This window comes from Callithrix jacchus, chromosome 19 (genome assembly GCF_049354715.1).
Source record: "Callithrix jacchus isolate 240 chromosome 19, calJac240_pri, whole genome shotgun sequence".
NCBI classification, from domain to species: Eukaryota; Metazoa; Chordata; class Mammalia; order Primates; family Cebidae; genus Callithrix; species Callithrix jacchus.
In genome coordinates, this window is record NC_133520.1 from 53,045,309 (window position 1) to 53,061,930 (window position 16,622).

The window sequence follows — 16,622 nt, forward strand, 5'->3', positions numbered from 1 at the left end:
TTCCCCCCCCATAAAAAGTCTATCAGTGTTCTTAACCCCCAGGACCTCAGAATGGGAACTTATTTGGGCACAGGGTCTTTACAGAGGTAATCAGAGTTCAAATGGGATCATTAGAGTGGCCCCAATCCACTATGACTGGGGTTCTAATAAAAAGGAGAAATTTGGACACAAATACAGACACAGAGGGAAGACCATAAGAAGAGATGGCAGGAGAAGATGGCCAACCACAAGCCAAGGAGAGAGGCCTGGAACAGATCCTTCCCGAGAGCCCTGCCATCTTGACAACGCCTTGGTCTCAGACGTCTAACCTCCATGACTGTGAGACAACGTGTGTCTGTTCTTTAAGCCACCTGGTTTGTGGTCCTCGATTACGGCAGCTCAAGACACCAACGCAGAGGCCCTGTTGCCTGGGAAAGTCCCTTGTTGGCCACAGTGACTTCCTGCAGCAGAGACCAAGGTAACTCACTCTCTTCTCTTGCCCACACCACGGTGTTGAAACTGTCCCTATAAACTTTTTTAAATAAAATTAATCAGGGAAGAAAGAGAGGCGAGAAAGGAAAATAAACACAGCTTGCGGCAACTCACTATTAATCAGGAGGCCAGCCTGCACTCCAGCCCCTTCCCCAGAGCTGTTTGCTGCCTACTGTGGAAGCACGTAGACCCTAGATCACAGTTCCCCTTAACTGCTCTATTGATAACACCTTGAAAATCATGAAACATTAAGTTTTTCCTTCCAGATATTCCTTCGGGTCCTACATTCTGAGGAAATGGCTGACTCAGCTGGTCTGAGGGACCCCTGAGGAGCTGACCCATCCAAGAATAGTTTCGACATCCTGATGATTTCACCCCACTTGCCTCGCTCTCCATGATCCCCTTAAAAACTCCAGGCCAGAACACGTTGGAGAGATGATGGATTGGAGGGTCTCCTCCCCTTCCTACTCAGCGCCCTCTGACCTTTAAACTCTTTTTCTGCTGCAAATCCTGCTGTCTCCATGTAATGGGTCTATCACTGTGCAGTGGGTGTACAAACCTGTCGGTCCTATAACAGTGTCATCATCTCTACCCTACAAATAAACACATGCCTAAGAAGCTTTCACTTGAAATAAAATCAAGAGTAAAAGCTTTTTAAGTATTCAGACTTTAATTTGAATAACTTCTCTCAAACTAAGAAATAATAAAATGAGACATTCTTCTCGCTACTCTCAACCCAGACTCTCAACCCAGGTGACATTTCCGCATTGTCTTACACTGGTTTTTGTTGCGTTTAACCGAATACCAGAAAGTGAGTAATCTATAAAGAAAAGGATTTATTTTGTACAGTTACAGAGGTTAAGTCCAAGGTCGAGGGGCAGCATCTGGTGACAGCCTTCTTGCTGGTGGGGACACTGTAGAGTCTCAAAGCAGCACATGGTGAGAGGGCTGAGCATGCTAATGTACTATATTCAGGTCTCTCTTTTTTTATTACTATTATAAAGCCACCAGTCCCACTCACAGGATAACCCATTAACTCATTAATCCATGAATAGATTCACCCACTCGTAAGGGCAAAGGCCTCAGGATCCAACCACCTCTCAGTAGTGTCACATTAGGGATAAATTTCAACATGAGTTTTGGAAGGCACAAACATTCAAACCAGAGCTCTCATCCATGTTGCTATAATGACTCTCAAGTTTAAATGTCCACTGGGACTTCACCTGAGTCCAGACCGCTGTATCTAATTGCTTGCTTGATTCCCATTTGGACATCTCTAATGCACCTCAAATTATATACTCTTAATGCACTAGAATTATGATCCACACCTCCCCATCTCTGATCCAGCTCCAGAGTTCAAACACTACCATCTCACCAATCACAGACCACCAATCTGGTTCCTGCCTGTGTCTTGAACAGGGTCATTCTTGCCATCTCTTCCCTCTCCTGCCCACTATGCCCCCCATCCAAAACATCCCCTGGGCCCATCAGCCATTTCCCCACCCATCTCTCCTGGCTCCTTGTACTTCTTTGCATACCGGCCTTTCCCCGTCTCTGCTTGCCTGACCCATCATCACAGCCCCTACAGGCCCTTCCAGGCACTCCTGCCTCTCTGGTCCATTCTCCTCATAGGAAGCCACATGGCCTTTCAAAAGCTCAGATCTGATCATATCACTGGCTACAGCAAACCTTCCAAGAGAGCTCTCATGCATGCCTGGTGGGCACTTCAGAAAACTGCTTGGCAGGATCCATTAGTGTTGAACATAGGCATACCTTTAGTCCCAGAAATTCCACTCTTAGAAAAACACACAAGAGCAGGTAAAATAGAATCACCAAGTTGCTCATAGTACAGTCTGAGCATCCCTAATCTCAAAATCTGAAATGTTCTAAAATTTGAAATTTTTTGAACACTGACATGACACTCAAAGGAAATGCTCCCTGGAGCACTTCAGTTTCAGATTTTCAAATTAGGAATGCTCAACCAGTAAGTATCATATAAATATTACAAAATCTGAAAAAAAGATTGGAAACTTCTGATGCCAAGCATTTCAGATGAGGGATACTCAACCTAAAGCACCATTCCAAACAGCCAAACACTACCCAGACATCCACAACAGCAGAACTGATCATTAAATCCTGTTCTATTCACACAGTAATCTATGGCTACAAGTGGCAACCTGGATGGGTCTCATGTTGCTGGGTGAAAGAAGCCAGGCACAGAGAATACATATGTATGACTCCCTTTATATAAAATAGCTGAATGGTCAAAATTAACCTAGTGTTGCTACCAGTCAGGACGGGGTTGCCTTCCGAACATGCTGAGGACTTGGAAGGGCTAAGGGTGACTTTTTGGGGGTTACTAATGTTTTGCTTATTGATTTGGTACTGGCTGCAAGATGTGTTCACAATGAAATTCACCCAGCTCACCTCTATGGGTGCTTTTTTGCATGCATATTATACTCCAGTAAAAAAAAAAGGCATTTAAAAAAATGACAATGACATCAACAACTTTCCTCTGCCATTTATATAAAGATAAAAGTCCTTCACTTGCCTCAAGAACCTGCTTGGTCTGGTTCCTGCCTGTGTCTTGAACCCAGGGCTACCCTTCTCAGCTCCCCATCTCTGCTGACCTCACTGGTCTTTTTTCCATCCCTTGAAGCCAGCAAACCCCTGTGGCCTTGTGATCTTTGCACAGGTGCTTGTTCAGCTGGTCTGGTGCTCTTTTCTCCCCATCTGTTACTACTGCACCTCAGTTCTGAACTTGTGACTTCCTTGGAGCAGTCTCTGTGCTCTGCCCTAGTCTGGTCAGGTGCCCCATTTCACACCCTCCTACCTTCCTTCATGTCACTTGTAAAAGTTTTAATTGCCTGTCTGTGTCTTTGATTTAAGTTTTCCTCTCCAACTAGACTTACAGACCAGGCATTCAGAGTGCCTATCTGTCTTGTTCATCAATGTGTCTGCAGCACCAGGCCCAGCACTTGCCTGATAGAATATGCTTAATAAATATTAATAAAATAAAAGAATAAGCTGTTTTAAGGTATCAGTGCCATTTCTTTGCATCAGACACCTCAAAAGACTACTTTCTGAAGTTATGAAGTTTGATTCTTAATGTCTAATTCTTTTCTGCTGCAATTTCAGTTCATTTGTCTTCATGTTCCCCTCAGTGAATATGAATTGAGATACTTACCACTCGATTTCCATTTACCACGCACTCTTTTTACATCTTTGAATTTAGCTATTAAGTTGTTTTTGATTTTCATCTGTTCAGCTGAAATAAGCTGATTCCATGCACATTAGTCATGCATTTCTATTCTTCAGTTGTGTTTTTTGTTTTAAATGTAAACGCAAACATGCAAAGTTACATGGAGGAAAAAAAAACTGATCTGAACATGTATGTCCCACCACTAGGCTAATAGTGGGCAGCTGTACCATACAACCTCATAGAGCATACCTAAAATGACATTAATACCCAACATCCATTGAACTCCAATGGGAAGAGGAACCAGAAACTCATGATACTCAAGTATCAAGCTGCAAATTGCTTAGTAAGAACCAGAAATAAGACTTGAGTACCTTAACCTTTACTCGGTCAGATGAAATCATATTTATTTTTTCCCTCTCCCTACACAAGAGTTATAAAAATACAAAATTCTGGATGTGTGTGTCTTGACTTTTCTCTAAACAGTAAAGGAATTAAGTTATAGTCCCACTGTACATGGAATTTAGCCATTACACTTATGTTGACTCACTAGTACAACATGACCTTTTTCTCTTAGTGCTCAAAACCGTAACAGTGCTTGTCAATAACCTAGGTCAGGATTATACAACAAAGATGCCTGCGGACATCCAGTAAATTTTCCTTGCTGTATGAGGTTGGCCTGTGCAGTAAGACTTATATGAGCCACCCCCCAGAACGGTGGGTGTCACAGAGCTCTTGATAAAAAAGGAGTCCTTGGCCAGGCAAAATGGCTCACGCCTGTAATCCCAGCACTTTGGGAGGCCAAGGCAGGTGGATCACCTGAGGTTGGGAGTTTGAGACAAGCCTGACCAACATGGAAAAACCCTGTATCTACTAAAAATACAAAAAATTAGCCAGGTGTGGTGGCCCATTCCTGTAATCCCAGCTACTTGGGAGGCTGAGAATCGCTTGAACGTGGGAGAATCACTTGAATCTGGGAGGTGGAGATTGCAGTGAGCCAAGATCACGCCATTGCACTTCAGTCTTGGCAACAAGAGTGAGACTCCATCTCAAAAGAAAAGAGAAAGAAAGGCTCCTCATATCAAACTAAATCTTCCCTTCTAATTTTTAGTTCTTTACTTGTTGGGGAGATTTCCTTGACTGCTGACTTGACCCATTGATCTTGTAACCACAGTTCCTCCAGAGTAGCCCTGTGGATGGCTATGATATCAGTACTGTGTTGTGGTTCCCATCAGGGCTGTCTCCACCAGGTGGAACCATTTAGCAGTGGGCACCCTGTTCACACCCTGCCCATTCCCCTAAGCCTTCCCTTTACCATTAACCATGAGAGTGGGAGGCAAACAAAGAAAGGTGGGAGGGACAAAGGAAGTCCACACACCTGACACTGAGGCAGCAGCAGAAAAGAATCAGTCATGGTTACCCCAGCTGTAGCCTGCCCACCTCTGTTATGGCCTCAGAGACAGCCTGCTATGGCTCCTGAAAGCCACAAATCTTCTTGAAACTCATTTGCAGCACTGAATTCTAGGGTTCAGGAATGCTAAAACCAGTAGAGTGTTCAGACACAAAGCTTTAAAACCCAGATTGCAACTACCACGGATCAGTGACAATTAAAACCATTTTGCTACATCTTGTAAGGAATTTAAGATGCTAAAATACATACGAGATGGGATGGTGTATTAAGCAATTTTTGCACTGCTATAAAGAAATACTTGAGGCTAGGTAATGTATAAAAAAGAGAGATTTAATTGGTTTATTGTTCTGCAGGCCTAACAGGAAGCATGATGCTGACATCTGCTTGGCTTCTGGGGAGGCCTCAGGAAGCTTACAGTCACGGCAGAAGGCAAAAAGACACCAGACACATCACGTGACAAAAGCAGGAGAAAGAGAGCAAGCAGGGAGCTGCCACACACTCTTAAATGACCACATCTCATGAGAACGCACTACCACGAGGACAGTACAATTAGGGGGATGGTGCTTAACTATTCACGAAGGATCCACCCCCATGATCCAATCACTTCACGCAGGTCCCACCTTCAAAGCTCAAGACTACATTTCAACATGAGATTTGAGCAGGGACACACATCCCAAGTATATCAGAGGGGGTCCTTCAGAATGTCCTTGCTGTATATTGGGACTCTTGGGCCTTTTGCAGCCCACATTATCAAGCATTTCCAAATAGAAACCAGTTCTGGAACATTCCTAGGAAGCTGAGTTAATGGACTACGCCATGGCCCATTAACCAATGTGGCCTAGCCACTCTCATACCTTTTGATATAGTTTGGTTTATGCTTTTTCCCTCTTTGGTTCTTTTTACTTGTGGCCCCACTTCTCAAGCCAACCTATGCTGGGGAATTGTGAATGATCTAAGTTGTCCATTACAGACCTTAGGAGAAAGTTGGAAGGAAGGAGAAGAGCAAGGCCAAGCCACACCTGCTGTCACCAGACAGGAGAGCAAAAATGACCACGGAGCCTTGTACTTGGCAATTTAGAGGAAGTACAGTTGAGTTCTTTCAAACTAATATGTTTAAATAATGATAGACCCAGATGTGTTCGAGGGAATTTTATAGATCATCTCAGCCCTTTTTCTTATTTGCAGATGAGAAAACAGTGAGGTCAAGGCCAGGGAAGTGAACTGCCCAAGTACCCAAGGAGTGGTTAATACTGCTAATGATTTCAAACCTTCGTAGGCAGCCGGCTACCCCCTCAGCAGCAGACATTGCCAGAGCACCCAGGCAGCAGGACGAGGAACCCCCAGCTGACCGACACTCGGCTGACAGGTGACCTTCACTTACCAGGGCCAGGAGCTGGTGGTTCATGTCCTCACAGGCTCAGCTGCAGAATCTTCTCCTCTCCCCATCACGGACAGCATCCTGGATCACCTCTTCCAAACATCACAGCTATAAGTATTTGTCAGAGCTTAATAAAAATTCGGCTTGCCACAGACAGGTCAGATTTACAAAGATAGAGACTGACTTTTTGATGGAGTTGATATCCATGGGTCAGACAAGTTAGAGGTCCAGGTAAGGTTGGTAGAGAACCCGATGGCCACATCCAGATGATGCTCTGCCTGGGGTCCTGAGGGTTTAGGATGTCTGCATTCTTGGTTTCTGATGGAGATTGTTTTCATGTCTTCATTGGTATTAAATACATTTAATGCTATGGTATTCTTCATAATTCAAATGGTTAACGCATGGATAAGTTGTTTTAGTATTTTGAAGCAGAGGACTATAACAACAAGTGTTTTTGAATGGAAGGGACAAAACAAACGGGAATGAGTTAGGACGTCTTTGGCCAGGACATGTGTTTGAACATTACTGCTTAAGATTATTTAAGGCTGGGCATGGTGGCTCATGCCTGTAATCCCAACATTTTGGGAAGCCAAGGTGGGTGGATCACCTGAGGTCAGGAGTTTGAGACCGGCCTGGCCAACATAGTGAAACCCTGTCTCTACTGAAAGTACAAAAATTAGCTGGGCATGGTGGCAGGTGCCTCTAGTCCCAGCTACTCAGGAGGCTGAGGCAGGAGAATTGCTTGAACCTGGGAGGCAGAGGTTGCAGTGAGCCAAGATCACACCACTGCGCTTCAGCCCAGGCAACAGAGCAAGGCTCCATCTCAAAAAAAAAAAAAAAAAAAAAAAAGAGTATTTAAGATAATCTTCCAATGAGAGAGTCATAATCTGGGGATTCCAATTATATTTTCCACACAGAACCCCTCTGACAACTTTCTGTTCTGAGTCAGTCTCCCCACACAGTGAAGATCCATGCCTTGTGCAGTTCCTCGGCTCTGCAGGAATGATCTAATTATGAGGTTGAACCCATTTTCCTTGACAGAAGGAAATTTGTCATCTGGATTTTCCTTAATGATATTCCTAACCTGCCTTCTCACTAGTAAACTTGTGCTTACAATTTCTAAACCCTCCCAACTCATTCCCTTCTGTGAGTGCGCCACCAGGTTTTATAAGTACTCTATTCACGCTGGTTTCCAAATCACGAATTGGTACATCATATAAGACCCAATGCTAGGGAAGGGGCGCTAGCCAAGGGACATAATGGAAAGAGGCTGAAACACAAGTCTTCTGACTATCAGGCCGGAGTCCGCTTTGCTTCCCATCTGCAGCCCTACTGTAAATCGTTGATCTCTAATAGGCTTTGAAATGGTGATAAGTAGCCTCACCTGATTCTCCTCTGCCTCTCTTACTGGGGCACTGATGGGAAAGACTCCCAAATCTCTCATGGAGACTCATTATCAGATAGTGGGTTTTTCTTCCCAAGGTCTCCTTCACACGGCCACTTTACAGAAGAAGATCTTGGTCAACATGGTGAAACCCCATCTCTACTAAAAATACAAAAAATTAGGTGGGCATGGTGGCACGTGCCTGTAATCCCAGCTACACAGGAGGCTGAGGCAGGAGAATTGCCTGAACCCAGAAGGCGGAGGTTGCGGTAAGCAGGGATCGCGCCACTGCACTCCAGCCTGGGTAACAAGAGCGAAACTCCGTCTCAAAAAAAAAAAAAAAGAAACTCTGGGTGCAGAGTCGGTGATTGCGAGATTATCCCTGCAGCTGAAGCCCGTTCAGGGCTGCTCAGGAAGGACATCAGGCCCCGCCCTCTTCTTCCACAGCAATGTATTCTTCATGGAATAGACGAACTCCTGATGCATGCCTGAAGCACATCTTTATATATACATGGTAGTGGGACGCTCCATGCAAGCGGAGATTATTTCAGAATGTAAAAGGAAAAATTAAAACTGAAAGTGTATGTCAAAGCCAATTTCAATAATTGCTTATCTGGGGTACAAGGAACCTGCCTCTGAAATACGCACTTATCTTGAAAACAGGCAGGCACCCCAACAATAGATCATATTTGGAAAACGAGTTGAGTGGATGACTAATTTAACGAGACTTTTCTTCAACTGGTTTCCAAAGCATTGTGAAGACTGTATGCCTGTCATCTGGATTGGTTTAAAATAAAACTCAGTTGATTTTTTTTAAGAACAGATGGAAGGAGGGACACAAAGGCAAACAGTATGCAAACAACAGCAGAATTTCAAACAGGAGTGGGTAAAGAAAGGGAAAATAAACAGAAGTCTAGGAAACAGCTACAACTCCGGTCCTAGAAAGGAATTTTCCGATTGATGATGTAGACACTTTAAAGCTGAGGGATCTCTGGGACTCTGTCTGCAGCCGAAGCATCAGACCGTGGGGTCTGTTAGGGAGCTAGAGAGTGCGGGTACCATTAGGTCAGGGTCGGACTTTCAGGAGCATTTGGTTTCATTAAATCAATAAAAGGAGTTAGGAGTAATAAGAAAGTTTTCAAGCAAATGGAGAAAAATAACCTTACAAAAGAACCACATGACACACATTTTTTTTCATTACTAAGATGGGAGATTTAAAAAACAGAGAATGAAAGAAAGCCAATGTTGAAGGGACTGAAGTACACATAATTCAATAGCATAAGAGATCAGGGAGTAAACTGAAAGTTCTCATTTTTGAGACACAGGTATTGATCTGTCCAGAAAACTGCATCCCCATGCCCTCCATGCATCAGGCTGTCTTCACGCTGGTCACGGACTGAAGGCTTCCTGCCGCTGCCCACGGAACTGTCCTAGTGCACGGCTGAGGGCCTCTGCCAGGCAGAGTCCCCAAGAGAAAGCCAGAGGAAGTCCAGGTGTCCGCTCTGGTAGAGAGATGGGACTCTCCAGTGTCTGAGGGTGAATCTACCGCACAGAATCTGTGGCTCTGCTTTTGAATTATGACAGGTGAGATAGAGACTATCAAGAGTTGTTGGGAAATGCTGCATGCAGGATCTGGCCGGGGTGCCACTGAGTGGCCCTGGAAACATGTCAGAGCTGGTCTCACCACCCTCGACCCCACATGCCACACATACCACACACACACACCCCAAAAGCAAATTCGAACATTATGGAGATCGAGTGCCTGCTGGAAAATTACACTCTCCACAGACAGGTGCACATGAGAGGCTACAATTTAGGGTGGCTGACTTCCTTTAAGACAGATGACAAGGAGGTGGAGATTACCACACAGTTGGCTAACTACAGTAGAACCCACTAGGAAGGTTGTCTATACTTAAACTTTAGAAAGAAAAGCCATGGGCCACAGCTCATTTGAATTCAACTGCACTTCCACACCAATGGCACAATTCTACTCAAAGAGAGAACCCACCTAGCACTATGGGCAGAATTATGTATAGCTGTGTTCACTGCTGGTGCCATTCAAGGAAATGTATGAATTAAAGTAAGGATAATTGTGATACTTTCCCAAACTGCCTCCCTATCCTTCTCTCTCTGCCCAGAGTGGGTCTCTTCCCTCCAGAAAGACCCAGACCTTTTTTTTTTCTGAGACAGCGTTTTGCTCTTGTTGCCCAGGCTGGAGTGCAATGGCACGATCTTGGCTCACCGCAACCTCCACCTCCCAGACTCAAGTGATTTTCCTACCTCAGCCTCCCAAGTAGCTGGGATTACAGGCATGCACCACCACGCCCAGCTAATTTTTGTAATTTTAGTAGAGACGGGGTTTCTCCATGTTGGCCAGTGATCTTCCTCCTGACCTCATGATCCGCCTTCCTCGGCCTCCCAAAGTGCTGGTATTACAGGTGTGAGCCACTGCATCCAGCCAACCCAGAACCTTCTACATTCTCTTCCCACATTAGGCGCTGCCCTCAGAAACTGCCTACACTCTGAGGAGGGAATGGCAACTAATAGGCAATACTCTGCAAAGTGTATATGCATTTATAACCTAGTTCAAAAGGAGTCTGTGACTCTAGACCTTCCAGCACCAACCAACGAGAAAGGAAACATGACAAGGCCGGGGCTTGCTGCATCAATGAGTGCAGTCAGCTTTAAAGCTCTGAGAAGCAGAGACCCACACATGGCATCTGCCCTGTTCCACGCAGGTCCAGCCCCCACCACATCCCCAGTGGTATGCCCCCAATAACTGGAAGAAGAAAAACGCTGGGTACACATTACAAAACTGAGATTCCCATTTATTCTCAGAAACTGCATTACTAGAGCAAAATTAAAGTCATGATCATTTGAAAATCAGATAACTTTGAAGAAAATATTTATTCTTTAAAATATAATCTAAATTAGTTTTTAAATTAAATCGTTTCACAAGGCATATCTCAGTTCGTGGAGGAAATGACAGCATAATAATTTCAGAAGGAAACACTAATGGCTAATCTCTAAAAACAGAGTTTGTAATAGGTTAATAGGCTGGCAATAGTGAAGCTATGTCTCTCATTCTTGTTTGTCTTCTTGATCATGTTTTGAGGGTTTTTAGGGTGCTGTCAATCTCCCAAGTCCCTAACATGCCACAAGTTCGTGCTGCACTGATCAAGCTGAATGAAGCCTTGTGGAAATTGATGAAGCCACAGCTGGGCAGCACACCCTGGTTCAGCCCACCTTCCCACCACCAGCTCAGGATAGTTCACCTGATGCTCCTCTGCTTCTCTTACTGGAGCAATGATGGGAAAGATCCGCTATCATAGATAGTGAGACCAGCCTGGCCAACATAGTGAAACCCCGTCTCTACTAAAAATATAAAAATTACCCAGGCATGCCTGTAATCCCAGCTACCTGGGAGGCTGAGGCAGGAGAATCGCTTGAACCTGGGAGGTGAATATGTTGCAGTAAGCCGAGATCGCGCCATTGCACTCCAGCCTGGGCAATAAGAGCGAAACTCCTTCTCGGAAGAAAAAAAAAAAGAAGATTCTGGGTCTTTCTAGAGGGAAGAGACCCACTCTGGGCAGAGGGAGAAGGGTAGCAAGGCAGTTTGGGGGAGTATCACAATCATCCTTCCTTTGAATCATACATTCCTTGGATGGCGCCAACAGGGCACACAGCTACACACACACACACCACCAACAGACAGCTCAGGCCCCCTCAGAGATGCAGGTCACAGAAGCCAGCACACATGTTGGCCAACTACTTATCACAAGCTACAAATGTATTATGCCTGAGATCGTTGGACGCATTATAGGGAAAAGAGGGGAAGACAGGTATCTCCAATTAGAACCTTTTGCCTAGCTCATCTAAGAAAGGACTTTAAATTGGAGTGATCCATCACTGTTTTATTCTGACCACTTCACTGGATGCCCATGGGGCTCCATGCACTTATCACGCTGGCGTTTATCTTGCTCTCTTACTAAATAGAGCATATTGGCCTTGGCCTCTTGGTGTCCTGCCTGGGATGATGTTCCCCTATCGGAGCTTCTCCTGATGATCCCAGGCAAAATGGTGGCCAAGTGTTCCAACCTTGTCTTTCAAGCTTTCCTCACTCTCCCTCTCTTGTATCCTGCCCCACCCTGAGAACTGACCTGTCACTAGGCCCCCGTACCCTCAGATCTCCTATAACCACTGCTTATGGGCTCAAGTAGTGCCCCGAGAGGTAGTCCCTTTGCCACCTTTTTCCTATTTAAAGTTCAGCTTTGTGTTCTGCTTTTCAGACATGGGCTTTCCCCAGGTGTAAAGGATAGTAAGAATTTTATCTAGGAAAAAACATGACTGCTGGATAAGACAGGACCCCTCCCAGGAACCAAAGCCCAAACAATTTCATCTCAAGACCTTCACAAAGAGACGCTGCTATGGTTCAGATACTTGGCCCCTCCAAACCTAATGTTAAGACTTGCTCCCCAGTGTTTAAGGTAGAGCCCGCTGGGCAGTGTTTGCGACGTAGGTGCAGATCACTTCTGAGTAGATTAATACTCTTCCTCAGGGGTGAATGAATTCTCACTCTATCAGTTCTCCCAGGGAGCTTGCTGCTAAGAAAAGCCTGGTGCCAACTCCTCCTCGCTCCCTCTCTAGCCAGATCGCATAGCCAGAGAGGAAGCAAGAGAGAGAGGCCCTCGCCACATGCAGACGCCAGTGCCATGCTTCTTGTAGAGCCTGCAGAACCACGACCCAAAGAACTTCTTTTCTTTATAAATTCCCCAGCCTCAGTCATTCCTTTATAGCAACACAAAATGGACTAAGACCCTATTAATTCAGAGGAAATGGATCATCATAGAGGTCCTCATCCTCGTCATCTCTAACACAGGTCTGACTCATATTTTCGTTAAGGGCCATTTTTACTTTTTGCACTTTGCACTCAAGATAACTAGCAAGTCTTTTCCTGAGTTAAAAATCTGTGGAGACAAGAGAGACTGCCCTGTGGTCGTATATCTTTCAGGCATATTCTTCTCCCAAACCCAACCATCTGCTTCCTTCACTGCTTTTCATTCACTCATTCATTCATTCACGCATTCATTCAAGCAAGCTGATATGTTTGATGTCCTGATATGTAATCTGCATCCCAGACTCCATCTCTTCAAGATCAGCACTCTCTATCAACCTTCCGAAGCTTCTCATTATGGGCCCAACAACGTGGCTTCTTCCTGGCATTCAGGGCAGCAGGGTGAGGAGGCAGTACATACCCCCGCTCCTGTCCCGATTATTATTGCCCCATGATTGCATAACTCTTTTTTCTTCTTTTTAGACACAGGATCTTACTCTGTCACACAAGCTGGAGTGCAGTGACACAATGATAGCTTGCTGAGCCTCAAATTCCTGGGCTCAAGCAATCCTTTTGCCTTAGACTCTTGAGTAACTGGGACTATGGTTGATTACCACTATGCCCAGTTAATTATATATACACACATATATATACATTTTAGAGATGGGATCAGGCTGGTTGCCCAGCCTGGTCTTGAACTCCTAGCCTCAAGTGATTTCCCCCCCGTCAGCCTCCCAAAGTGCTGGGATTATGGACATGAGCCACTGGGCCTGGTTTGGTGACTCTTTCTAAAGCCCTAGATTTCATTTCATGTTATAATCTTCAACTCTCTCACAAAGAGAGAAAAAAAATGAAGTTTGATTAGGCTACCAGCTGTTTGGAGGATGCACAGTTAAAGGCTGGTCTAAGCACAACCCAAAACTGAAAACTTTCATGACAACGGCTTTGGAGCTCAATATTGCCAGGCAAAACCACTGGCAAACCCTTGAGAAGGTATAAAGAAAGATGAAAAAGAAAATCAAGGAAAACGATGAAAGAGGGAAAGAGGAGTTAAGCACACAGTGGAAAAGGAGAGGGAAAACAGAGAAAATAAGGACTAGGGGTAAAAACTGGAGACAAGATAGGAAAGCAGAATCTCTTCCCACCTAAAGAGGGGGAAGCAGAGGCTTTGGAGCAGGTGCTACTGAGCGCTCTCCTTTGCCCACCTGGGAATCCCAGCCACGTGCATGTGGCTTTTTCGCAAAAGCAGAAATAACTGTTTATTTTTTTATGCCTCCACAGATGAGTGTCCTCTGAGGTCTTGTTTTGCTTTGTTTTTTCTTGTTCCCCAGCCAGCTAAGCAGGAGCTTTAAAATTCACTCAGTGCCAAAGCACACTCATTGCAATACAAATGGAAAATTAGCAGAGGAATGCTAAGGGGAGGGTGGGAGCTTTTTCTCTCCCTTGCCAACAGCCAGGTTTGAAGCGCTCTGCTCACCTTCTAGAGACAGTCTTAACCACACTGATGATAAAAGCCTGGCAGATTAAAAAGACTGTGTCCTTTCATCAAGCCATTCATACTGCTCCAATTGTTTCCTGACCAGGGCTTCCAGTTCATCAGTTTATAACCATTTGTAAGGACTCGAAACTTTCCTTTATAAACACATCTAACTGTATGGAAAGATCTACCAACACAGGAGAGGAAAACTGCTGACCGATGGGTAACACGACAATAACATATGGCCACAGGGCTGTGTGCCCGAGACTTATCTTTTTTTTTTTTTTTTTTTTTTGAGATAGAGTTTCGCTCTTGTTACCCAGGCTGGAGTGCAAGGGCGGGATCTCGGCTCACCGCAAGCTCCACCTCCTGGGTTCAGGCAATTCTCCTGCCTCAGCCTCCTGAGTAGCTGGGATTATAGGCACGCGCCACCGTGCCCAGCTAATTTTTTGTATTTTTAGTAGAGACGGGGTTTCACCATGTTGACCAGGATGGTCTCGATCTCTTGACCTCGTGATCCACCCGCCTCAGCCTCCCAAAGTGCTGGGATTACAGGCTTGAGCCACCGTGCCAAAGCTTGAAAATGAACTCCTCCTGTCCTGCACACTCACGAGGGTTTACTAGCAGCTTAATTAATTAAGAGCATCTATATATCTGATGGGGACGCTCCCACGGCCGGAACAGGCACTCTGCTCCTCCTGGGTACCTCTCTATTCCCTCTATTATTATTATTTTTTTAAACACAGTTTCAAACCACTTTTTACAGCCTCCAGGGTCTAGCTATGGGAAGCCTTCCATGAATCAGCCCTAGTTCTTCTGTGCAGCCTATTCTCATCTGAAGCAAAAGAGGTACATCCGCTGCATGTGAAACAATTACATTCTTTAAATCTTTCTCATTTCCGATCACATGGAATGTCAGTGTGATAGCTAACCAGACATGTGAATAAATCATGCAATATTTTTTCAAAGCAGATTTAAATGAAATATCCCTCATTATGGTGCTTAATTCCATCTATTCCTAAGAAGACAGCCATCTGGAGCCTACCAGCAAGGTGCGTATTAAAGAGGCATGCGCACCCCATAATGTAACACTAAACCAGGGGGTTGACGCCAGGCCTCAAGAAGACTGGTGATGTTAACAAGAAGAAATGTAATTGTGTTGATTTATCTCTTATTTTTATTCTGTATTTTAAAGGAATGAAGACTGGCTATCCCGAGGTGACAAATGAGGTCTTAGAAAAGGCATCTTTCTTTTGAAGTTTGTCCCACGAAGTTATACCCTCCTGCGACAGAAGATGCGCAGACAGTAAGCTTTGCCACAGCGCCCTCTTGTGTTCAGAGTACCACAATGACAAGATTTCCTCGTCTTAGGACACTATTATGACTTTGATTACAGATTAATTATACCCTTTCATCAAGGTTGAAAGAAGAATCCACACAAAGCACGACGACTAGAAAGTCAAAGACATGCTTTCTTTTCTTTTTTCTTTTTATTGTGACATCATTTTTCTTCAGTGCTCTTTCAATTAATAGTATTTGAGAATTGGGGGCTGGAGTCAGATCCTCTGGGTTCAAATCACAGTGCTCTGTCTTACAGGCTGTCCTTGGGCAAGTCACTAACTTCTCTGTGTCCAGAACTCTACATCACAGTACTTATATTCTAAGGTAGTAGTGAACATTAAATATTGAGGACTTTGAAAGTGCCTGGAGCCTTGTAATTAGTGTTAGCTGTTGGTCATTAACATTGATTTTTTTTTTACTATATCAAAGAATTGTTACATTTCTGCTAGAAGTGATTTCAGGGATAATTAAGTCCAAGTTTTTCATTTTTCAGATGAGAAATCTCTGGTCCAAAGGAGCAAAGTGACCTGCCTGCAGTTACCTAATTATTCACTGGCAGAGCTGAAACTGGACTGTAATTCTTCTGGCACTCTAGGGCCCGGGTTTCTGTCTTCTCTAGAGGACAGCTCCCATAGGAAGCTCTTTTTGCACTGCGTGTGCAGGGGGTGGACTGCAGGGACTTCCTACAGGGCCTCGGGGGGATGTGGGGTGCTATGGGAAAGGCACTGAGCCACTCTCACACACCAGGCTCAGAGGTCTGGACACAGGAGTAATGAGTTAAGAAATCCCTTTTTTTTTTTTTTTTTTTTGCCATGACAATGAGATTGATAATCTGAGACTTAGAGAACAGGATGATGTAAACTATGGTCTGCCTAGAAATATTGGTCTCAACCACTTTCAGGAAGATTAAAATGACCACACACATACACAAAAAAATCTAAGGCTTATAAATCTGTTTTTAGAGTACCAGATTCCTAAGCTGCCATATCTTCTGAGATAATATCCTCCTCCAATGGCTGAGCTTCCAAGAGGGCCTTGTATGCATATGGAACTAGGAGGCACGCTGGCTACAGAACTGACTTCTCTCATGGAAAGTTTCTGTACATTTTCTTTTTAAAGAAGATATC

The 16,622-nt window shown here is 44.6% G+C and overlaps 1 protein-coding gene across 17 annotated transcripts in view; it reads right to left on the minus strand.

Moving 5' to 3' along the window:
* The window catches only part of DISC1 (DISC1 scaffold protein), a 371,616-nt gene that overhangs the window by 140,729 nt on the left and 214,265 nt on the right, over positions 1-16,622 (minus strand). The window contains exon 10 of one of the 17 annotated variants that reach the window (XM_078357329.1): positions 6,463-6,567. The exons of the other annotated variants lie outside the window; for them this stretch is intronic. Coding sequence (XP_078213455.1) covers positions 6,527-6,567 — 41 coding nt within the window. The 3' untranslated portion in view covers positions 6,463-6,526. Of the gene's footprint in view, positions 1-6,462; positions 6,568-16,622 lie in introns of those variants that run through there. 17 annotated transcript variants of the gene reach the window in all.